We start from the raw sequence: 25,000 nt of genomic DNA, 5'->3' as shown, positions 1-25,000 counted from the left end.
TTTCATGGAGTGGATAGCGCTACTGATGGGCGCCTTGGTGCAGTCTGCTACGGTTTGCTGTACCTGAAAACACGCACCCGGTGAGGGTAGATAGAATCTCAGTGTTGAAAACACGTCCATGCATGCAAACACACATGAATACAATCATATTTTACACGACAACAAACCGTTGGGAAAACCTATCGTGAAGAAAAGGCTATGGAGTAGAAGCACACGTGGTAACACTACAGTGTAGGTTTGTTTCATGTTACCAAGCGAGTGACACCTGCAGTGAGGGGTTAAGCAACTGTGTGACTGTGTTGCATCACACCTGCTATCACCAGGCACAGGGAAGGAGGAGGGGGTAGGAAGGAGGAGGGGTAGGGGTAGGGGGTAGCAAGGAGGAAGGGGGTAGGAAGGAGGAGGGGTAGGGGTAGGGGGTAGCAAGGAGGAAGGGGGTAGGAAGGAGGAGGGGTAGGGGTAGGGGGTAGCAAGGAGGAAGGGGGTAGGAAGCAGGAGGGGTAGGAAGGAGGGGGTAGGAAGGAGGGGGTAGGAAGGATGAGTGGGTTAGAAAGGAGGATGGGTAGCAAGGAGGAGGGGTAGGAAGGAGGAGGGTTAGGGGTAGGGGTAGGAAGGAGGAGGGGGTAGCAAGGAGGAGGGGGTAGCAAGGAGGAGGGGTAGGGGGTAGGGGGATATGGGGTTAGGGGTAAAGGGTAAGGGTGTGGGGGGGGGGGGGTAGGGGTAGGCGGTAGGAGATGAACTACAAATGATGTTACTTGCCTTGGATGACAAGTCCGACAGTGCAGATGAGAAGAGCTCAGTGTTGCGGTTCGCAGCCGCCCTATTTGACCACAACCACACAGTACACGTACAGTGTTCTTATTAAAAGAAAGGGTGTACCGGCATGCACAGCATTCAGTTTTCTTCCACCGCGTTCAGCAATGGACCCTTGTCCAAAGAAAACCAAAGACAAAAGCCGACATAGCAATGCTGTCATGCATGCAATGGCCGTAGGAGCGGAACTTACTGGAGCATTTTGACCCTCAAGTCTGCTGTTTGCTGTCGAACTGTCGCGATTTTCTCTACAGAAGATACGGAAATATGCACAACCAGCACGCCAGAAAAAAACCGTACCATGTTGACAACAAAACTGTTGTAGCTACAACCAGCATACACTATAGACACAAAGTCACTGCGTCATCCTACTGCAGTAACGTTAGGGTAGGTACCACTACTGTTATGATTCACTTGCTGCAGTACTAGTTTTGATGAACTGGGGGTGACAGGACATCACACTGTATCACAAAAAGGCATTGAGGCTCTACCAACTGTAGTGAAAGCTAAGCAAGGCACTCACATGCTTGACATACCAATGCACGGTATAATGATACGAGCAGTAACAAGCCATACTCGGTACACATGTTCATTGTGCATTTCTAGTTCTTCCGCCTTAGAAAAAGAGGAATGTATCAGCTACATTATATTGAAGTCAGTGTGCAGAACCGGCTTACTGAGAACGACACGACATGTGCTGGTAGGACTGTCCGTCTCACTGACAAAACTTGCACAACTGAAATCAGACAATAGAGACACAGCAGTGAATACTAGTGATACAGCCAGACCTGCACAGTGAGTTCCGACACTGTCACATGCAGCTAGGCGATCTACACAGTTCCATTACAGCCTTCATGCATCCGGGGGGGGGGGGGGGGGGTCACACTTCTGAGCTACCACAACTCATTCTCAGTGTACAGTACACATACATATAGGAATTACAGTTCCAAAGGAGAAGTAGTAATTAACCAGTTTGAGAAGTAGGCAATTGCAGGTAATGCTACTCTGGACTTGAAGTCACGGCACGCACTGTAACCCAGCTGGGGAACAGACAACTCTACTGGAGGAATGACACTGACTCTTCCAGAATTCTTGCATGTAGTTATAATACACTGGAAAAGTAGCACAATTCAGCCGACAAATGTGGCAGCCCAGTCTAGTTCTTCACTTCAATAGCGCGTATACTTGCACATGTAAACTGGTAATAAGAACAAAGCGGAGGGAGGAGGGAAGGGAGGGGGGGGGGGGGGGGCGATAACAATTCTAGCACTAAGCGGTGTCATGGTACTATCCAATATCGCACAGTGCATCAGCACTGAGGTGGAGAAACAACAATGCATGTGTGAGCAATGCAGACACAAGTCATCAACATGATGTACAAGGGTGGCGTGGACATTGGCACCAGATCATGGAGATAAAGGATTCGTCAAACCTCAACTGGCTATGTCAATCCTAAGAACTGTGCAACACTTGGCAGGACATTGGTAGTAACCAGGACTAGGGGACTATTTCTGCAAAGATAGACAGCTGTACACAGTTGACAACAGCAGTACCCTGGCAGCAAGCATTTCTTGGTGATGATTTCACACACGGAAGAAAGTGTGAGTATATGGGTACCAGGGATGAGTGATGCAGTCCATGGTATTAACAATAGAGCTTGGAAAGTGCAGTGTCACAGCCAGGCTGCAGTCATGACAATACTGAATTTTTGATCTACTCGGATCCAGTTGTGTATGACTCCAGATCCGTTTGGATGGTTTCCCTTCATAGTTGGGGACACATCCACCGGTATAGTGACTGGATTGGCCCTCGTGGTGGGGACCCACTCATGTTACAGACACAATAGCACCGGCATGCAACATGAGAGGCTTACCCACCACTCTACTCTACTATGTTATGGTTAGAACAGGCCCAATTATTGGACCTAGAAGTTGTTATATGTTGACTTCTGACGTCATCTCCCCCAGACCCTGTACTACAGTAAAACCTGTGATTAACGACCACCCCTTGGGGCCAAAGAAAGCGGTCTTTAGTGACGGGTGGTCCTTAGTTAGAGGTTTGCAGCGCACAACCATAATTATATGAATGTGAGATTGTCCGTGCCTGGCAAAGTGGTCTGTAGTACCAGGCTGGTCGCTAGTCACGGTGGTCTTTAGTTACAGGTTTTACTGTAGTACCAGGCTGGTCGCTAGTCACGGTGGTCTTTAGGCCAAGTAAAGCAATTGATTGTTTATCGTCCGCGCCCGCCCCAAATTTTCACCCTCCCCGCCGAATTATTTTATTTTTTAATACTGGTAAATGTACTGTATGTACTGCGGTCTACAGCCTCTAATCAGCATGGCCGTAGATTTTCGAAGGTCAAGTCCACAGACTGAACCATAACTTAGTTGCTATGGGCTTGAAAAGTGAAACTGATCATAAGTTGCCTGATTTTCTTCGTTTTTTCTACGTAACGTTGGTTGTTCCACTTTCTATTATCCTCTGGGGTTGCGAACACCTGCCCTACAGCCATAAATGCATAATAAAAAATAAAATTAAAAACCTCCCGTCCGCCCTGATTTCTCGGGAAAATCTGACGATAAACAATCAATGTATTTTACATGGCCTTAGTTACAGGTTTTACTGTAGTACCAAGCTGGTCGCTAGTCACGGTGGTCTTTAGTTACAGGTTTTACTGTGGTACCAGGCTGGTCGCTAGTCACGGTGGTCTTTAGTTACAGGTTTTACTGTAGTATCCTTTAACCCAAACTCCCATTGGTATATACTGGTTAGCTATGGCAGTAGACAATGTGACCATACCATGCATGTTCGGAAAGGATTCGATGCAGTCCGCCTTGCTTGAAGCCACGCGAGTGACAGGCAAATGCACCCACAGTTGTCACATTCCGCGTTGTTGCTGTAAAGAAAACAACAACAAAAAGACAGGAAACCTAGCATGGCAAAGGAGGAATGAACTTAAGCAGGTCATCAACATGCAATTCATTTCATTGGAATTGAACAAAGTGACAGAAGGATGAAAGAAGAGATAGGCCTGTAGTTGGTACGGATACGGCCGTGCCTTAAAGTTATCAGAAAAGTTGACCTGCCCCGCAATTCATAGCGCAAACCTGGTATCCTTTCCAACGCCACCCCGCTACAGAGGGCATAACTCGCACATTATGTTTAAGTTAGTGCACAGACAAATCATTATCGCCACATGCATGCATTCCAATGCAGGCTGCCATAGTACGCACATTGCTGTGGAAGGCCAAGTCCAGTACGGGCATGTAATATTATAAGGGTAAACCAAGTAGAATGCTGCCCAACAAGGGATCAACGCCCGTGTAAGGCAAAGTGTTCCACACAGTCAGTTGATAGGGAGAAAGTATCCTCATGCTGAGCCTGCCTCCCCTTTCGTAACTCCCATTATCCTGCACATAGTTCAGTGACATGCAGGGAGATTACAGCTCAGTGTATGTACCTTGGCCAGCGGAGTCCAACACTTTGATTCTCTGCACATGTAGATTCACCGGTACATACTCCATGCCGTGAGACCTAGCCTTCTTGTGAATGCTGGATTTGAAATGACAATCTGCAAGGGTATGGACATAAGTACACGGAGAACGGGTTTTGGCAACCAAACAATGTTATAGGGTGTTTCATGTCCGTTTAACTTGAGAGAGAGAGAGAGAGAGAGAGAGAGAGAGAGAGAGAGAGAGAGAGAGAGAGAGAGAGAGAGAGAGAGAGAGCAGCCGCAAATCAGCAGCAGCAACAGCAGCAGAAGCGGCATTGGGACCTATACAGTTAGATGTATGTAAATCAGAAACCTACAAGCTGCAGCCTTTCCAACACATTACAACTACTACAGAATCAACTTGAGTAGACTGCCATCAGCACCCTGCAGGCAGCAATGATTGCCATCAACAAGTGACTAGCTGCATACCGGAATTAGCCTGCAGGCAGCAATGATTGCCATCAACAAGTGACTAGCTGCATACCGGAATTAGCCTGCAGGCAGCAATTGCCATCAACAAGTGACTAGCTGCATACCGGAATTAGCCTGCAGCCCATTGACTGCATGTTGCCGTTCTCCAATACACTTGAAGATGTTGCCAAGCAGTTGCTGCGTTGTGTCTTGCCAGTGTAAGGAGAGCTAGGGCAACAATACACGGCGAACACAGTGACAGTACATGATACATACTGAACTCTGCTGGTGACAGCAAACAGAGGCAGACGGCTCGAGGGGAGCTAGCACAAGTAACATGTTGAGCCAACGACACCGCATACTCGGCAATCTGGTTTCTGTTCTTCCAGTTGCATTCCAAGAGATATACTCTTCATTCACACAGTCATACGGTATATAGTGATCAATCCAGTATGCAGCACATACATGTAGCCAGCTAGGGAGGTAGTGGAGTACATTTACAGTATTTAAAAAACTACTCACCTCTCCCAGAGCATAGATCTCATCAATACGACACTTGTCTTCTGCCGACACCATTTCTCTGTGAGTAAAGAATAGAGTAGCAGATAGATAACCACACCATTTCACTTCAAGTATAGGATAGACTGGAGTAGTAGAGGGCACACCATTTCCCTGAGTATAGGATAGAGTCCATGGCCAGCAATCGAGGACATCTGAGAGTTGTAATTTTTGTACTCCTCCGAGGTGTGATTTTTGGCGTGCTGGGCCAAGCACAGGGAAGCCATCTGCAAAACAACTGCAGAAAATGGTTGTTGTTTGATCCTTTGGTGTAATCTTTGTTTCTAGTCGAAGCTAGTTGCTGTTTGGAGCAGAAACGCTGAAATTGACTATTTTCTGCATGTACTCATACATGTACTCATGTACTCAGGCATGCAGTCTCACTCGTATTTTAGCTCTTTTCCTGGAATGGATGCTGCTCTGCGCCCCTTGGTGAACCTTTCCTGCGCTCGTGGAGCAGCTGAAAAGGACCACTGGTATGTCTGGTTCCTGGTTTGAAAGTGGAGAGTCGACTTTTGTGCCTTGAAAAAGGAGTAGAGAGCGATAAAGGTACGTCTGTGGCTTATTTTTGAGTGCTCCTCGTACATTTTTGATCGTGATAGAAATTCTCAGACCAAAGTCAGACCAAAGTCAGCGCGATGATGGCCGTACAGTTTTCTTGTGGATTTTTTAGTTGTTTCATCTCGTATCTATGTCAGTATCGTGATGGTGAAGTGGAGAGGGTGATTTTCTTCCTCTAGGCTTCGTTCGGCCGACTTTGCTTCGTCCTCGTTGAAAAGTGATCCTGAAAAAAAGGTCGATTCGCAAAATTATGTTGATTTTCAATGTACGTGGTGACATGCGATTGCTGGCTATGCTTCACTAGTTTGAGGGAAAGACACAAACGGGAAAAGTCTGAAGAAAACATTGACTGTCACCACCAGGACTCGAACCAGGGACCTTTGCTTGTAGCTAGCGATGCTCTAACCACTGAGCTATGGTGTAGTCGTCGAACAGAGTACGAGTAGATAGTACATCACACCATAACTATGTGCATAACTATGCACATAGTTATGCACATAGTTATGTGCATAACTATGTGCATAGTTATGTACATAACTATGTGCAGGCAGGCATAGTGGGATGGTCTAAGACCATGATTGAGAAACAGAGGGTGCCAGGTTCAAGTCCTGCTTGGAAGCGGAAGGATTTTTTCTAGCCGTGCTGCGACCCACAGTTAATTGGGAACTCGTGGCCTGGCACGAGGAAAACATGGATGCAGTGAATGGGATTTTCGGTCTTTGACCACTTGCTGGTGAGCTGATCTACTCACCTCCCACCGCTTTAGGAGCTGCATCTGCGCCTTGATCCTTAAAGGGTGGTGGCGTTCCTACGGATGCGGAAAACCCGGCTTCCAGCCGAGTCTCACGCGAACCGTGAAATTTTTTTTAATTTTTTTATGTGCATAACTATGTACATAACTATGTACATAGTTACCAGCACTGTAGTACAGTGTACAGTAATACTGTATCACTAAGCAACAGCCTGAATCATGTACTAGTGCAGTATCCCCCTTACCAAGGATTATGTGATATCACATTGAATGCTTAGTGTGCATATTGATACCTGCTATCACCTGTGTGTGTAGAGGGGGGGGGGGGGAGGAGATAGGGTAAGATCGGGATGTGACTTGTGAGGTAAGGGAGGTCAGGTGGTGGTGGGATATGGGACGATTGTGACTGTGTGGGGTGTGACTGTGCGGGGTGTGGGGCCGGGGGGGGGGGGGGGGGGTAGCGGTTGAGTGTGAGGAAGGGGATGTAAGGTATGGGAGTGTGTGTGCAGTGTGGGATGTCAGCTGAAGGATGTGAGGGAAAAGAACGGTGCAATGCCGTACTGCCGTGAAACGTGACCCCGCATTTTAGTAATTGGTACATTGCATCAGCCAGTGGTTGTTGTGTCTACATCACTTACAGGTAACTAATAGGAACTGTGCGTGCAAAGGCACATTCTCCCATCTCCTCTGCTACGCGAATGTGCTCACCGGATCTAGAATGTGTGCAGACAGCAGCCAGTATGCACAATCATACTATTCAAGTAGGCACACTGGCAATCACATAGCAGCAATGCATAGCACTGTACCTGTGCGCAGATACAGTGCACACAGGTAAAACTGCTGAACTTCAAAAACTTCGCTGGGTTCAAGAACACACAGGTTGCAACAGGTCCCCTAACATTCCAATTTTCCATGCAGTGCATCATTCACTACTTGTTCTTGTCTCTACAGCTATCAGCTACCAAGTTACCTACTCTGATCCAGCCTGATACTGAGTATTCCGTGGTGTGCAATCTAATTCTGACGGTACAATCATTTCGGCTTCCACAGTAAGTATCTATTGTAAGGCAGATATCATCACCTTTGCTTTGCATCCTGATACCTATCAAGCATTTCCAAGAAATACACTAAAGCGGAATACCGAGAAGCTCGGCCAGATTCTACCGAGGAATAGGTTCCTCCGCCGGCAGAGTGACACACACACACACAGCCACAGCCACATGTACATGTACACAAACACACATACACATGCGCACACGCATGCATGCACACACATGCACAAACATTTACAGGAGGTTATACTTACTTTGATGGGAACATGAATCGACATTGGAATAACTTTGACAGATGAGGTCTGTAGAACACAGAAGGGCACAACTGAGGTGACGTATAGATCCAATGTGTTTGTAACATATCCACTCCAATGTGTTTGTAACATATCCACTCCACACACTACATTCTAAGCTGCGACGCATGAACCTCAGGCCCACTACAGGCATATAGATATATGTACATACATGTACTTGCGGTTCCACTCAATGCTGCATGGAGTCAACTGTTTTGGCCAATCAGGCACCTTAAGTGCAGCTAGGAGGTAAATAGAACTGAACTGTCTGCAGTTTCATTCAGGTTTCGGAACTTACACAGGGTAAGCAACAGCTAGGTGACTGTGCCCTTGGCAATGAACAATAACAGTGAAAATCGGCTGCATGGACCTTGCACAACAAGCAATGCTCTACTCTATTCAGAGAGGGGGAGGAGGCTCTGTCTACGACTATACCTCAGCCAGCTACCAACGCAGATAGCCAGCCTAACGGTACCTCAAGTTCTTAAAAGTACACGCATTCTGCATGTCATCACTTACTTTAACTTTCCTTTCATCGCTCGCATTGAAACTTGAGAGCTACGCTGCCTCTGCAACATGCATGGGGGAGCAGCAAAAAAGCCGGATACGTGTTCGTTGAAAGAGAATGCATGGAAGATGGAACATGGAGTCACAGTGCTAACACATACTTACCAAACACATCCTCTTGGTTATACATACACTGTCTTGTGTGCTTGTCCCTGCCCTACACTGTCTTTAGAGGTCTCAGTACTACTCAGGCACCAGGCTAGCAATCATTTACTGAAGTACATACAGTCCATTGCTAGAAGGAGTGTGTAGTGTGCAGTGTGCAGTGTGCAGTGTGCAGTGTGCAGTGTGCAGTGTGCAGTGTGCAGTGTGCAGTGTGCAGTGTGTACTATGGTTGTTCTGGTGATTGCACTGTGTGTAATGTCCCCTGCTATGACTGCAGTCGAGTCAATGAACTCTTTGAACACTGGGTACTGTCCTGTATTAGTGACCTGGGCAACATGGTGGCCAGTTGGAACATAGTAGACCCAGGTGCTCGAAGTCCGTACACTTTTACAGTGTGTGTTTGCCGAGCTGAAACTCACACTACAATGATCACTTGCCAGAATCCTGTTCGTGGATGGAAGGTATCTTGTCCAAGTTTGTTCTGAGGCCAGGCTCGATTGAACCAGGCCATCTTTCGATCCGATCTGTTTCTCTGGAGTTCGCTGATTTTTCATATCAAATTTTTGTGTCGCAGAGGGTACTCTAAGTCCGTACTGATCAGAGGTGACTCGAAATACACACATATTTCTGCTAATTGCTAACTTGCAATCCCTCGGTTACGACGAAAGCACCGAAGGGATATGTTTGGCATGTGCCTCCACCAGTATTTCTTGCAAAAGCGTAGTTTGTTGCCGAAATGCAAGCTGTTTTTAGTCGGCTCAGAGAAGAAGCAGCTGCGCTGTGAAAACCGCGGGAAAACAGTGGTGGAGATGCCAGGAGTGTCAACCTTTCTGCAAAGATTGGTGGTTCTCTGTAAATTCTTCTCCTCTGGCCATTGTCAGCTCTAAGCTGGCTCTTGATGATTGAGTGAAGGTCTGTTTGACGCTGTGTCCGTTCGAAATCGGTCTTGGCCAAGTTGATTTTTGCATGAAATGTAACCCAATTTGTACTTCGTATGGACACTCGAAAACCCACTCGCGTGGTATGGGACTTCTGCTCATCGTAGATCCCTGAAAATTGCTACGCGAGGAGAACATACCACACTGTCCCCTCCATAAAATATTTGAGTCGAATACAATAACAGAACATGAAATTATGGGCGTACGAACTTAGGATACCATGTACGGACTTCGAGCACCTGGGTCTACTATCAATCTGCAAGGAAAGCCATCATTTTGCACCATCAAAATTAAAAATCGTAAATGTAAGTACATCAAAGCATGACGGCAAATCCGATGAGAACCCTTCCCTTCAGAGGTTAGCACCACAACTAACTACTTACAACGGACGGCTCTCTTCGTGTCACAACTGATGCCCGGCGGTCGTCTTCATCCGCCTGCAGGATACTTGCTTTGACAAGCGCCTGCTGTCCACCAGCAGGCACTATGTCACCAAGACTTCCATTCCTGACAAGAAACAAATGGCACAAGAGAAGCAGATTGTGCAGGTATGCCATGCTTATCACACTAGGCACAAAACTGACGGAGGGTGCTGGGACATTCAACGACCTGATGCCTAGCTCCAACATGTCTCCTAAGCCCAAACCAACAGCCGTCCACTTTGAACTTGAACGGGTCAGGTTACGAAAGGTCAAATGAGGGGAAGGAAAGCTCTGCGATGATGAACACAAGTTACGCCCACAGCAACAAATAAATCACTGCTAGAGGTGGTAGGTATCACAGTTCATGGAGTCAACAATGGCCAAACGTTCTAAAAAGAACTTAGAAAAGAGAAAAAATTATCGGAAAATCAGACTGATTTTCAGCTGGAAACAGGGACGAATTCATCATGTCGACTGCCAAAAATAATATTGATTGTGTATTGGTTTTGTTGTGATTACGGATTACTAACTGGTCGTTTCAAGTCGAGATACGAGCAACTTATCCAACAGAACTAAGTGAGATACTGAAGTGTGTACGTTTAGGCTGGTAGCTGGGATAGCGAGGTGATGGGTTGTCACTTACTGGAGTTGCAGTCGAACTTGCTGATCCACATCCTTCACGATGGAGTCGAATGCACAGTCTGCATGACCCAAGTGAGTGATGATGAGCTACAGAGATAGAGAAAGACAGCGGGAAGGGAAGGGAGTGTTTTACGTGTATGGTGTGTCCGTGTTGTGTGTGTGTGTGTGGCCAAGCTAGTTCGGTGGGTACACTTATGCCAGATAGTGTTGGGTCTGTTGCCAACGGGCTCGACTGCTTGAAGGTGTATTGTTGTACCTGCCACCTTTGTTGGTTCCAGGGTTCATATACTTTCTGTTTGAAGTATACATACCGGTTAATCATGGACTGCTTCTGGCTATATTGACTCTTGTGTAATCATGGGTGCTAGTGAATCTTATCTTAGATCCACTCTGATTTAGCCACCCACACTAGTAGCAAGTATTACCTTCACTGGGGGCAGGGGTAACTGCAGCTGGATCCCTGGGCGGATACCCTGATGCCGTCAATCCTTTTTCTGCACCTTGTCCTCACCCACTTACTGAGGTGCGAAGAGCCCATAAGTGGGATCATTTCCAAGTCCACCCATAGTTTGGGAATTTCAGGGGGTGATGTCCGTTTTGGTGGTTCAATAGCCTATTGAGTCCTCTTTTCGAGATTCCTTTTGAGTCTCTCTCCCCTCTCCCGGGGAGACCCACATGACCAGTTTTGGCAGTGAGCAAGTACAAGTACAAGTGTGTATGTGTGTGTGTGTGTGTGTGAGAGAGAGAGAGAGAGAGAGTGAGAGTGAGTGAGAGAGAGAGAGAAAGTGTGTGCACGCGTGCGTGTGTGTTCCGGATCTCGGAAGCCTGTCTGAGGGTTTTGACTGCCTACAGCCGGATCCACCTGGCTGTGGCTAAGAGTATTTCCCACCCAAATCCAATGTACACTGAGTACTGCTCAATGAAATCGGATCAGGCGAGTCAAGTTTGCGCCCTGCACCAGCCGTTCACCATCCCATTGTCTGCAGGTCTAGGGCTTCACAGTGCCCGGCATGGCATTCACTCGCTTGATCGAATTTCATTGAGCAACAGTGCACATTTACCACGGCATAGGCGTACTGTACCAGTGACATTATTATCATGATCATCATCACAAGACAAACCTGATCATCAGAGCTGCCATTCTGTACAGCCAGCACGGAGAGCCGAACATCCAGCGGCAGCCGTGGATCAACGGGAATGGCTATGCACGTGAAGAAGTTCGGACTAGTTGACGTCTGTACAGTGGGGAGGCGAACAACACCAATACTATTGCTCTATTCAAAGAGGTATCCAAGCAGCTTATACCGGGATGCACTAGACCTTAAAATCCTCTAGCAGTGCAGTGGTGTGTGGTGTGTGGTTTATCCAGTCCAACTCTGTCCTATGTTTTATGTGAAACAGAGGCAACTACAGTCCATTCATAAAAAGATGGGCTCTGGCTCTGGCGAGCTCCCGTATTTGGCGGTTTTTCGTGATTTCATCGTACACAGTGCAGTGCTGCGAACTTTGAAATTTGAAAAAGGGTCCAAAAAGGGTGCCTGAACTGGGGTTCGAACCGCAGAATGCACTGTTGCCAGGCGGGGTCAAACGGCCTGGATTTTGATGGTTTTCCCAATTCTGTGCTTTTGGGGCAAAACCTGGCCGAAATCCTATTCTTGCTATGGCTTGCTTTTTGGACAAAAAAACTTCAGAAACATAATTGGAAGAGGATTCCATAGGGGATTGTCAAAAAAATACTAAACTTGAAAACTCAAAGTTTGACCCATTTATGGCCAAAAGCTAGAAGTTCATTTTTTTCTGAATGGACTGTAAAACATTACGGACTGCCTCGTGGCTGGGTCAAGAATTTCTTTTCCACTCCCGTGGGATGCCACCAACCGATGATTAAGTTATACACCATATGCAGCTCATAGCCGACGGGGAGGTATGGGGAAACTGCTCCCATTGACCATCAGTGGTGTTGCCCGAACTAATAATTATTATAGAGGTTTAGTAAGCAGGGAAACAATTACATTACGGGTACATTATGTGTGTCACCGGGGATAGTTCATCAAGAACACTGGAATTCCACATCGATTGGGCCTGACCTGACAGTCCCCTACTTCAGTTGTACTCTTTTCAAACCTCCCTTAATACCATGTGCATGTACTTCCTGTTGCAAGAGAAGGATCCACGAGCGGGATTCAAACCCAGCACCCCTATCTTTCCGGGACAGTGCCCTACTGGTTAGGCCACCGAGGATCACACACACACACCCGTGGCTCCTTCTTGCTACATTCCAACCATCATTGTCATGGCAACTGTGCACAGGTACAACACCTGGTTTAGTTATGGCACATATGTACAGTATTGTACACCCTTATTGCCAGGACTCTCTTGTCTTACCTCTATAACCTCGGTTTCAGCATGTCTCACCCAGTCCGTCGGGTTTGGCGGCGAGCGGCGGAGACTCACTTCAACAAAGCTGTTTGGCGAACTGCCGTGAAGCGAGGGAAGATGGCTGCATGCTTCAAACACAGGAGTTGACAAATAGCATACAGATCATGTGTGAAGACGGGTACCGCTAACCCCTTACACCTTTTACAAAGACGCCCCTACCTCATCCACGGGTCAAACTTCTTGTATTAGAACACATGCAGTGCCGCCTTGTATACGTAGTGATGCCTTGTATACGCAGTGACACCTTGTATACGCAGTGCAGAGTTCCAGTCCACAGAAACTATCCGGAGACAGTATTGGATGCCTAAGCCTTATACAGATTCAGCTACCGCTCCATCTACAGGGCTGCCGGAGCTGCTAGCAACGGTGCTATAGTGCGTTTCAAAAGTCCAGACCTCTGGTTTCAAAAAACCGTTAGGCCAGCATCTATACCACATAAAATCTGTGATCACTTTGTGCATAAAATTTTCAAAATTGGGCGTCTGTTATCCAATGGCTTAGAAATTTACATGAGAAAAATTGCGTGAGCTACCTGAGCAATATTCCGAAGAAATTTCTCAAAAAGCTCAAACCAAATTTGAATTATTCGAAAAAATCTAGAGGTCTATACTTTTGAAACGCACTATAGCAATGGTGCTAGCGGTGGTGCTAGCAATGGTGCTAGCGGTGGTGCTAGCAATGGTGCTAGCGGTGGTGCTAGCAATGGTGCTAGCGGTGGTGCTAGCAATGGTGCTGGCAATGGTAGCGGTGGTGCTAGCAATGGTGCTGGTAATCAACTTGTTTTATTCAAAGCCCCACAATGCTACAACGCCACAACGGTGCTAGCAATGGTGCTAGCAGTGGTGCTAGCGGTGGTGCTAGAGGTGGTGCTAGCGGTGGTGCTAGCGGTGGTGCTAGCGGTGGTGCTAGCGGTGGTGCTAGCGGTGGTGCTAGCGGTGGTGCTAGCGGTGGTGCTAGCAATGGTGCTAGCAATGGTGCTGGTAATGGTGCTAGCAATGGTGCTAGCAATGGTGCTGGTAATGGTGCTAGCAATGGTGCTAGCAATGGTGCTAGCGGTGGTGCTAGCGGTGGTGCTAGCGGTGGTGCTAGCGGTGGTGCTAGCAATGGTGCTAGCAATGGTGCTGGTAATGGTGCTATCGGTGGTGCTAGCGGTGGTGCTAGCAATGGTGCTGGCAATGGTGATAGCAATGGTGCTGGCACTGCTGGGAGAGGCTACAACCCGGTGGAGTTTGTTATGTCATGATGACACAGTGTATAGAAAGTAGCTGGGTGGACACATCCATTCCCAAAGCACTGCAAATGACCGAACCAATTATTCTTTTACGTACAGGAACGCATGTAAAATATTTGGTTCGGTCCTTCGCAGTGCTTTGGGAATGGATGTGGCCACCCAACTGCTTTCTACAGATGAAGCTGCAAGATGCCACAGAGTTAATTCTCACTTTGGTACAGTGTAGGGCAGTAGAACAAGACTGGTACACTAGTATAACAAACATGATTCAATGCCTGAAGCTGAAGCTGGATATCGACAAGGGAATATGCACGCACAGGTACAAGCTTACCAATGCAGATGTCCGCGGTGGGTAGGTTGGTTAGTGTGGATAGCAGCACTGTATTGCCGGAAGCTGTAGATACAGGGGACCGGTATACCAGTGTGTGCACAACTGCATTAGGAACACATCTAACCAAGATCAAGGTGAAGGCTTTGGGCACAGAAGTAGCAATACAATTCACGCAACGTGACTGGGTAGACACGATCAGCGCTCATCCCATACGGGGAGCTGGACAGCATGCATTGAAATGTCATTACACACGTACAGTGGTCCCTCTATAATCCGCCACCATTTGTGCCACGGAAATCTGCTGGATTAGGGAGGGTGCTGGATTAACAAATCGAATTTACTGCTGCAATGTGCATGAAGAGGACATTTTGGCTACTGAAAATTGTGCTGGTTTATCGAGGGTGCTGGTTTATAAAGTGCTGGATTAAAGAGGGACGACTGTACATGATTCCTCCCAATCCCTTGAAGACAGAACTCCCAGACATTCACCTTATCTTGTCATGAAGAGAAGCATTATGTATACCAACACTGACACACACGCACGCACACACCATGCCTTACACTTGGAGGATGACCTGGGCTTGCCGCGGAAAGACGGGACCAGTCGATGGTGTGTCTCGGGTGAGCTGCTTTCATTTTTCTTCTTCTGGTACTCGGAGCGGAGGATTGTTCCAACAGCTCCGGCGCGTTCACCTACGGGATATTTAGCATGGAATAGCAAGATAATAACTCAGAACAGGTGTTACCACCACGTACATACACACACAGACACACACACACACATACACATACACAGACGTGCAGGCGCATACAAGTACGCACTGAACGACTGTAGATTTGTTTCAACTAAATTTCCTTTTGTCGGTTGGCGAGGCAAGTGGATAAAGGAAACTTGATGAGCGAGTCCTAACAGCACAGCCACACCACCATCCCAACCAATAAATCAATATGCACACGGCAAGTGAGAACACAGGAGGGGAAGGGATGGGGGTGGGGGTGAGGGGTGCCACCGCTGACTTACTGCGACTTTTCATCTCGACTTTCATGTCATTGCTGTGCTCATCGCCTGAAAGAGGGTCCTGGAAATGCACGAACAGCATAAGCACACGTCCTAACTACAATATCGAGAGTAAAACGCTCACACTCAACACCATTCTTGCACAAGAATAGTTCCACACCTGCCTTGCATCAACCACTGGGTTCTACTTGTGGAAAACACATGATATTTATGCCGGGGAGCATTGCACTAGCTGCCCTGCTACTGATGTTGTTTATGCATAAGAAATACATGTACATGGTACTAGCATGACCACACTGTGGAATATAATGTGTCATGGCTAACGGACAAGGACAATAGTATTTAAAATACACATTGAAAGTTAGTCATACAGCTAAAGGCAGCCCATGGCAAATTATGATGGCACGAGGAGGTTTTTACTCGGAAATCAGCTGTCTCAAAGAGCTCACCATATTGATGGTGGTATTTTACCACCCCTCTCTCACTCCCGATCTGTCTGTCTGTCTGTCTTGTCTGTCTGTCTCCCGTTGCCCCGGCAGTTCACAGATATGGTGCTGCAACTCTCATTGTGCACAGAGTATACATGTGGTGAGTGTGTTAGAGAATCAATCCGAGGAATCAATCCGAGGAATCAATCCGAGGAATCAATCCGAGGAATCAATCCGAGGAATCAATCCGAGGACTCTGTGATTGCAGGCGACGACTCACCCTTCCCGATAGCAGCAGCACTTTGTGTTGTAACCTACACATACGCTTGCGCCACGTCTCATAGCTGTGCAAAAACACGCCAGACACAGCTGGTGAGTACTCAAGCAACTAGCAGTGTTCTCCGCGGTCACAGGAGTGCCACGCTTCAAATTCTCCAAATACCGTAATGTCGCGTATAAAAGCAGGTGCTTACGGCCGTGTAAGCCGGGGTTCAAACCATGCTTCTACACAAACATCACCAGTGTACTACACTGTGCAGTGCGTACTGCCACGCATGTACTGTGCAAGTATGTGCACGTGTCTTTGCACAGAGCGGCTTCTATTCAAATCGTGCTTCTTCGTCACGGCGTGCTTCGAAAAATCGGCTTCTATTCGGGTCATACTTCTATACAGATCATGCTTTTATACGCGACACTACGGTATGCCAGAAACTCACCCTGCAGGTAGAATTCATTTTAGTACAAGCGAAATGGAACGCAAAATAGCATCTCCATGGATGGTGGGACGAGGCTTTGACGCCATAAAATACAATCCCAGTTTCAACAGCTGGGACATGACTAAACACAATCGACAGCATGTTTATAATCTTGTTACATGAACTTGTGTTAGCTGTTGACCAGATATCTCAAACGGTATAGATCAACACATGTGACTGTGACATGATTCTTACCAGCTCTAACAGTCTAGCTCTCTCACCTTGCTTCAGATAGAACTGTCATCCAGCTGTCAAGAACATCTTCCGTTTCCGCCGCTAGATTATAACTGCGGCTGTCATCGGCACCAAACTCTATCGCATTATCCAAAGACGTGCAGGGCAATCATCAATACAACACATCATGGCTAGCTATCATGACAAAACAACGCTTAGAGGGCCAGTTGCCAAGTTCTCCAATAAAATGATCCAAATCCAGGTTAATAAAATGATCCAAATCCAGGTTAATAAAATAATCCAAATCCAGGTTACTCAGACTAGTGAATGAGTTCTTGGCATGCTTACCTATTCGAAATGCAAACTGATGATTATTTACACTCTTCTGGCGCTCCACGCTGCATCCTTCCAGCACAATAATACCTTGCGGTTCACCAGTCTGTCAAATATGTTAGCACACATCAGTGTACATACACACATGCACACGCACACACACACGCGCGCGCGCGCGCGCATGCACACGGTCCAATAACCAATTGAGTCATCTTTCCAAGAGTTGTTCTGAGCCTCTCTCCCCTCCCTCACGGGGAGGTCCACATGACCAGTTTCTGGCAGCGAGCAATTACAAGAACAAGTGTGCGTGTGTGTGTGTGTGTGTGTGTGTGTGTGTGTGTGTGTTATCTTTGTGCGTTCAAACTAGTGGTGTGCACGGGTAGTTGGGTACCCGTGCTACCCGTGAGGACCTCGGGTAGATGGGTACCGAATAGTACCCGAAAACCCGAAGTCGCAGATGACATCATGTACAGTGCACGTGTACCTAATAATTCACGCATGTTTACGCAGTGCGCAAGGGAAGAGGCCGGTGTGCATTGTGGTCTTACCATGGAAACATTACCCGATCGGGTACCCGTGCTACCCGTGGAAAACTACCCGAACCCGATACCCGAAGAAAATGCTACCCGACTCAGCCCTAGTTCAAACATTACATAAGTAAACACCGAAAGCCTGAACGACATTGCACATCACGCCAGTCACAACTGGCAATAGGAGTTAAAGATGATGAATCCGTGGGTGTAAAACTCGTCAGGCAACAATGATGATATAGACATTGACGCTGTATTCAAGCTGCTCGCCATTGCACATACAGATACCGGACTGCACCTACCGGTGTTTTGTCCCTGGCCCTGTCGTCTTCCTTGAAGTAGAACAGCAGATTGCCACACAGACGGAAGTATCTGCTCTTGTAGCCTGGTGCACAAACACAGCACAAACACAGCAGGATAATATTATACCGAATTCAAAATACCAGGAACGTGTGAAACAATAGACCTTATTTGACACACGTCACAGTGTCACGGTACCACCCTCACGGCGGCACCTACCGAAAAGTGCAGGAGTGGCAAGGAATGCACCTAGTCCTGTTTGTTCACTTCTGTTTTGTTAGTTTGGTTTTCGGTGAGAGAGGACGGAGAGCTCTGTTGTAGGTAGTTGCGATAGTACTAGTAGTAGTACGTCGTAGTGGCATGGTGAAGAGTTGTAGTGAGGCTGGTTGTGCCAATCGTTTTGTGAAGTGAGGTGGAGAGAGTTTTAAAACAAATTCCCAACAAATGAGTTGAGAACAGCAAAATGGATTGCTGCGTTGAAACGAAAGAATTGGCAACAGAATTCCTCCAGTTTTGTATGCTCTGACCATTTTATCCGCTTCCAGAAGAGTGACCATCCTCTGTCGGCTGATTTCGTCCCGTCTGTGTTTGGTGATGAGAGTCGGAAGAATGGAGGAAGGAGTAAGACAAAATTTGATTTCCACCAGGCTCGATTGCGTACAAGTACTCCTCAGTCCGATCAGAGTGAACCACAGCCACCGGTAGAAATGATAGATACCGGTATGCCAGATGAGCCAGCATCAACGCCATCATGCACAGCTGAGCCTGAAGGCAGCTGCCACGCCGACGGTGAGAATTACTTGACTCCAGAAACTTGTAGTTTTAGTTACGTTACTGAGAACGAAATGTAAGAAGAGGATGAAGAGAAACGATAGCTCTCTCAACTTCAGGCCAGAGAGGCACCGCTAGAGGACGACAATGGCAAGCTGAACATGCAATTGCAAGAAGCCCAGTCAGCTGTTTCTGAGCTGACCTGCCAAGTCAATCACCTGGAAAGTGCCATGAAGAATCACAGATCTGAAGTTGCAATGTCTGCCCTCATGTCTGGATTTAAAATCAACGGTGAAATGGTCAAGCAATACACAGGCCGGGAGAAAGTGTTCACATTTGCTGGAAAGGGCATACCCGAACACCACCAAGCTGCACTTCCGGCCTTTGGCCAGTTCATCATTGTCCTGATGAAACTACGGCTGAATTTACACGACCAGGATCTAGCACATCGTTTCAACATCAGTCAGTCGACCGTGTCCAAGTATTTCAGCAAGTGGATTCACGTCATATATGGTAGATTGCAGCCACTGATCATCTGGCCGGAACGTTCTGAACTCTACCGAACAATACCTTCGGAGTTTCGCGGGCAGTTTTGAAAGTGCATCTGCATTATCGACTGCTTCGAGGTGTTCAGCGAGAGACCACATGACGAGGTAGTGATACAGATCTGTATACTCCACGCGGGGAAAATTACTTGTCGCATCCGGTGTAAGAGACTTGATTGTCACATAAGGGTTTTGGACGTCCGCACCAATGAAGACGAGCTTCTCGTCATATCGTGTTTTGGCTGCGCGATCCAATTCACGATCGCATCAGACAACTCACGGACAGCCATAACTGCACAAACATTGAAAAATTTAAAAAACCTCCTATCTACCCTACGCTAACCTAACTACATGTATATGAAACCTGGGTGAAAGCACTTCAAGGACAACAAGGAAGAAGACGAATGTCGACATCAAAGACAAACTCAATGACATGAACGAAGGCTTCCTTGCAGTGCAGTTCTCGTCTTGCCACTCGTCAGGTGCAAGCGTGCATGTTCTCGGTGCAAATCCCCGGAGGCGCTCCCCATAAGCATGTGATCGAATAATGTCTATTCTAGGTAAAGAAATGTGGCCTCTGTTTTTGTGAAGTGCAAGGAACTCCTAAACATTGGGAATAACCTTCCGTAAGCGCTCTAGAGCGCCATATTACAACGTACTAAGCTGGTCGTCAATTTTGGCTGGGGCTCAGAGTTGAAGGTTGGATGCTGCCTACTGACACAGTCAAACCTGTCTTCTGTGTATGCCCTGCACCGTGCATGATAAGCTTCCATACACTTTGCTAGCGGCCACACCCTACTACGTACCCGCATCAGCTGCATGTCATCATGGAAATGTTGGGATCTACACATCCCATTTGAAGCCCTTGAAGCATCGGATTAGTTTCGGATCCACCACTCTGCATGCTGGGCAATGTAACACTGTCCGGATTACAGGAAAACCTGGCCGAAAATCTATTTCCTTTGTATTGGACTGTCCCTACCCTAAATATTTACATGAAAAATTGAAAAAGTTACAACCCCCGCTTTTGTGACTGGCATATTAATTGGTCTGATCTCATCATGTTCCTACGAAAGGGGCTGGGGATAAATTTGTAGAACACATAGTGTTCTGGGCGCCAATGTGAATGGGTTTGGTCTGATGAAGCTGCACAGCAGTGGTGGTTTTCCATTTAAAAGTTCATTCATACCTCGGTTATCCGGACCTCGAAGTTACAGGCACTTTGGTCTGCTGGGTACCCTTTGGTGAATTTCCGTGAAAATATTACTACTCTTTTGTCACTTTTTGTTGAAAGAGTGACGTCATCTGCCATACCTATGGCATTTCCCCATCAAAATGTACGTGATTCGGGGGATTCGGAGTTAGGGACAGTTTAAAGCAGCACAGTTGCGGGCAGTGCTCGGTCCCGGACCGCGGCCTGGATAAACGAGGTCCGAGTGTACACTGGGTGGTTCCCTGTTGCCCACTTCGACAGCATCATCTGGAATTCAGTGACATAGCAATGGGTTCTATTGGGAACATGTTATGAACGCGGCACAGCACCCGCCCCAGATCAAGACCAGAAGACTGCAGGTCCTCATGTTTTCATTTTATTTCAAAGTTCCCCCATAAAAGCGCTATGGGGGGGGGGGGGGTAGCTAAGGAGGGATAGGGAGGCAATGAATAGGTAGAGACTGAGGTGACAGGAAGGGTGAGTGGGACGCATGGACGGTTCCGCATCAAAACTAAACACAATTTCATTCACTCGGATACTGAGCCAGTAAGAAATATAAAATAGAAGAAAAACACATTAGAGCTACATGTAGGTCTCAGGTCGTTGAATGTCTCAGTAGCCAGTCAATTTTTTGCCCTTTTATCGCACTTTCTGACTGACTTTCTGATTTCTGATGTGTTTTTCTTCTATTTTACAAACAAAACTAATGTCATGTGAACTGTGTTTGTGAATGGATTGTATTGGGCTATTGATCATTATAATTGCATCAGTTTATCATAACTACATGTAGTGCTGGTGTGCCCTATTGAACAGTGAAGCACGCAATGGACATGTACGTACCTTGGCCTGGCTTGGGCCCCTTTTTCAGCAGAATTCCTTCCTTGGTAGCGTACAACGTGGCTGCCACCTGCGAAATTTCCTTCTCATTACAGCGCAAACCAGATTTGCGCATCATCGTTGCCGCCCTCTCTCCGGTGCAACTCGCTCAACGAAAACTCCGAAGCACCACTTCACCAGACTGAATCTGCAACATCCCACCTATCCATCGCTCACTGACACTGGTCTGGCGTATTACTGTTACTCATCTGATATGTAGTGCACTGGGCCGACGTGATGCTTCGAGTCGATCACAGTGGCACGCACTTAGCGCCAATAGCGGACTGATGATGGAGGTAAACAGTACGTAACTGTTACGCATGAATACTAACAAAATACGAGCGCTATCGAGCCGATGATTTGAGCGGCCAGTCAGTGCCAATCACCTCCCATCGCGACAGCTCGCAGCGATTTGTACCGGGTTCATACGGTCACCGCGCACACAAACACGTCAGAAATACTCCACGACTCGCGCAGGAACTCCAGATATATGAAGCACTTCGCTCGGTCACGGACCCACGGTTACCGGACAAGAACTCGCCACCATTACCAGAAGCAACGGCACAGCATGCAGAAGTCGAGCAAAGCCCAAAACAGAACCTTCACAAAAACAAAATAATTATGCAAAATGGGCTTCTGCCAAACGGTTTCCGAATACGCCACGGCCACACGACTTGCAAATACGGAGTATCGCCTAGCCTTCTTCTACGAGTATGACTCGAACTAAGGGTGCTGCATCATACATGAATAGCATGCACGGACCGGTGAGCAGGTGAGTTAAAAAAGTAGATCTACGAATGAACGCCGCTCGCGCGCTAGCGCTACAAAGCCTTGCATGCTAGGGTGGCACATGCAAAATAAAAGCCGCACAGTAGATCTACAGGCGGCAGTCACACTTCACGGAGTGGTGAGTTCCTGACCAACAATTTACGTACACGCGCAACAGAATGTTGGGGTCAGTTTCGCCTGGCTGTACTGTAGGCGGTCCTCGTTTCGCATGCCGTTCCCTACAAAAGTACAATGTTCCCTACTTGTTCGGCTGTTGACTGTTCATGTTGTGCTGCGCCGAGGGATGTCAAGGGCCTAGGGGTCAACCGAAACTTTGCCGAAAATGCTTTTGGGAAATTCTCGTAAACCTTGCCGAAAATGCTCCCAAACCTTGCCGAAAATGCTCGGAAAATGCTCACTTTTTTTGTAATCCTTAGCACACGCTGTCAAAACCAGGGAGTCAGAAAATACTCAATAAGAGACTTGCTCGAGTCTGCCATGGTAAACAATTCATAAACTACTCAACAAGAAGCTAACCCACGGAATGCGGAAGTGACGTTCTTGTTTGGGAAGTTTTTCTTCTCTCAATTTTGATACACAACGGCCAAGTGCTCCGTTTCCCCCAAAATGCTGCATCACGAGCCCAAAGTGCTGGGTTCGCGGATTGTACCGAAAATGCTCAAAAAAATGCCGGCATATTACATTGTATTACACGGGGGCCTAGTCAACAATGGTCAAGTACTTGAAGTAGGCTAAAACAGTAAAAGTAAAACTACAAAGGTGTGTGAGGGTAACCATGGTAACATGTGCCTGGTTTAGGTCCTACTTGTGTAACCATGGTAACTAATGCTTGACCGTAGTCTAAATCAGTAAAAATTTTACTGATTTAGATAATGTGAAGCTGGATGGAACTCACTCTTCTCAATATTTATAATTATTATACCTACCTTACAATATACATGTACATGTACACCCCCATTCATAACACAGATCCCCGGCCAGTGTATATTATTCATTGTATTTGCTCAAGAATACAGGCAAGAATAAGACAGGCAGGCATAGTGGGATGGTCTAAATGATTGAGAAACAGAGGGTACCAGGTTCAAGTCCTGCTTGGAAGCGGAAGGATTTTTTCCAGCCGTGCTGCGACCCACAGGGAACTCGTGGCCTGGCACGAGGAAAACATGGATGCAGTGAATGGGATTTTCGGTCTTTGACCACTTGCTGGTGAGCTGATCTACTCACCTCCCACCGCTTTAGGAGCTGCATCTGCGCCTTGATCCTTGAAGGGTGGTGGCGTTCCTACGGATGCGGAAAACCCGGCTTCCAGCCGAGTCTCACGCGAACCGTGAATTTTTTTTTTTTTTTGCTCAAGAATGAAATGAATACTGTTAATGTACATGTATACTCCTATTTAGGATTCAAAGAAGAGGGACTTAGAAATTTTCTCTCCACTTCAAAAAGAAAATTGAAAGAAAGAAGACAAAGGAAGAGAACAAGCGGGATTCGAACCCACAACAGTATGCATCTCAAGCAACCCCTTATAGTTACATGTATACCACCCAGCCACTGTGCTGCAGATGTTCTTACAATCTTGTACCCAAAATAGGCAACATCCTATGTACACTATAGTACAAATGCTATACTAAAAAGGTTAGTATAGCATTGTGTGAGGAATGGGGTGTATATTGAGGTAGGTATAAGTCGGATATACCCTCCGCTGGAGTGTATATGGAAAATATACACCATCATCCAAACCTCGGGGTGCGGCCTCGGTTTGTATTTGGTGTATATTTTCCATACACTCCAGCTCAGGGTATATCCTATACTTACACATTGTCATTTTTATTTTACTTCGCAAGGAACTTCCTAAGCTGATTGTGTTTGTCTTCTCCATAATTATTGTCGCACTACATTATTTTGACGCTTGTTAGGCTTCTTCACACGTGCACCTTTTTGTAATACTTTCCATGTGTATGTGTATGTGTATGTGTATGGTCACGCATTTTTGTTTGTTGCCTTTCAGCCATTCTTCTTTGCGTATAGATTATTGTGTGCGTTCCCAAAAAAACCCCAAAGGGAATTCTGCCGGTGTACCTAACTTCATGTCGAAATCCATTTTAACAATCCGCATATCTCTCCTCCCCCCTTTCTCTCTCTCTGTCTCTGACACACACACACACACACTCTCTCTCTCTCTCTCTCTCCCTATTATTATTATTATTATTTTGTTTTACATCGGAAGCTCAACAGTGCAGCTGCACAAATATGAAGAGGCCGATGGGACCAAAAAAATAAATAAATAAATATACAATGTATATACATCAGTGTAAATGTTCATACATCAATGTAAATGTTCAAATGTTTAGAAAAAAAGGGGGATGAGTGGTGAACATAAAGAGAAAAGAAAAACGTATGCTGCATGAACCTGGGCAATATAATACATGTAGCTGGTGAGAGACTAAATCTATCTATCTATCTCTCTCTCTGTTGTTGTTATTGTTGTTGTTGTTGTTGTTGTTGTTGTCGTTGTCGTTGTCGTTGTCGTTGTCGTTGTCGTCGTCGTCGTCGTCGTCGTCGTCGTCGTCGTCGTCGTCGTCGTCGTCGTCGTCGTCGTTGTCGTTGTTGTTGTTATTGTTGTTGCTGCTGCTGCTGCTGCTGTCGTTGTTGCTGCTGCTGCTG

At 46.8% G+C, this 25,000-nt stretch overlaps 2 protein-coding genes across 2 annotated transcripts in view; both read right to left on the bottom strand.

The window, feature by feature from the left end:
• LOC135808257 (inositol polyphosphate-4-phosphatase type I A-like) overlaps window positions 1-22,324 on the bottom strand; it is a 35,893-nt gene extending 13,569 nt beyond the window's left edge. The window contains exons 1-23 of the mRNA XM_065321423.1: window positions 21,515-22,324; window positions 18,148-18,230; window positions 17,331-17,421; window positions 17,030-17,120; window positions 16,334-16,397; window positions 15,629-15,686; window positions 15,169-15,300; window positions 14,608-14,670; window positions 12,992-13,113; window positions 11,728-11,841; window positions 10,608-10,693; window positions 9,926-10,049; window positions 8,452-8,501; window positions 7,894-7,941; window positions 7,226-7,300; window positions 5,240-5,297; window positions 4,843-4,945; window positions 4,274-4,384; window positions 3,613-3,709; window positions 1,491-1,549; window positions 1,007-1,061; window positions 760-820; window positions 1-63 (exon numbers count right to left, since the gene is read on the bottom strand). The exon at window positions 1-63 is cut by the window's left edge and continues 64 nt beyond it. Of these exons, the coding sequence (XP_065177495.1) occupies window positions 1-63; window positions 760-820; window positions 1,007-1,061; window positions 1,491-1,549; window positions 3,613-3,709; window positions 4,274-4,384; window positions 4,843-4,945; window positions 5,240-5,297; window positions 7,226-7,300; window positions 7,894-7,941; window positions 8,452-8,501; window positions 9,926-10,049; window positions 10,608-10,693; window positions 11,728-11,841; window positions 12,992-13,113; window positions 14,608-14,670; window positions 15,169-15,300; window positions 15,629-15,686; window positions 16,334-16,397; window positions 17,030-17,120; window positions 17,331-17,421; window positions 18,148-18,230; window positions 21,515-21,629 (1,923 nt within the window). The 5' untranslated portion in view covers window positions 21,630-22,324. The remainder of the gene's footprint in view (window positions 64-759; window positions 821-1,006; window positions 1,062-1,490; window positions 1,550-3,612; window positions 3,710-4,273; window positions 4,385-4,842; window positions 4,946-5,239; window positions 5,298-7,225; window positions 7,301-7,893; window positions 7,942-8,451; window positions 8,502-9,925; window positions 10,050-10,607; window positions 10,694-11,727; window positions 11,842-12,991; window positions 13,114-14,607; window positions 14,671-15,168; window positions 15,301-15,628; window positions 15,687-16,333; window positions 16,398-17,029; window positions 17,121-17,330; window positions 17,422-18,147; window positions 18,231-21,514) is intronic.
• Window positions 13,127-14,264, bottom strand: LOC135810691 (streptococcal hemagglutinin-like; the record flags this gene model as incomplete). Its single annotated transcript, XM_065324182.1, has 2 exons — window positions 13,127-13,821; window positions 13,863-14,264. Coding segments are annotated over 2 exons (582 nt in total), but the record flags the coding sequence as incomplete, so codon positions are not given.
• Window positions 22,325-25,000: the final 2,676 nt, after the last annotated feature.

This window comes from Sycon ciliatum, chromosome 2, assembly GCF_964019385.1.
Source record: "Sycon ciliatum chromosome 2, ocSycCili1.1, whole genome shotgun sequence".
In the NCBI taxonomy this organism is placed as follows: domain Eukaryota; kingdom Metazoa; phylum Porifera; class Calcarea; order Leucosolenida; family Sycettidae; genus Sycon; species Sycon ciliatum.
Note: the sequence above shows the minus strand (reverse complement) of the source record. Positions and strands in the feature narration are given on the sequence as shown.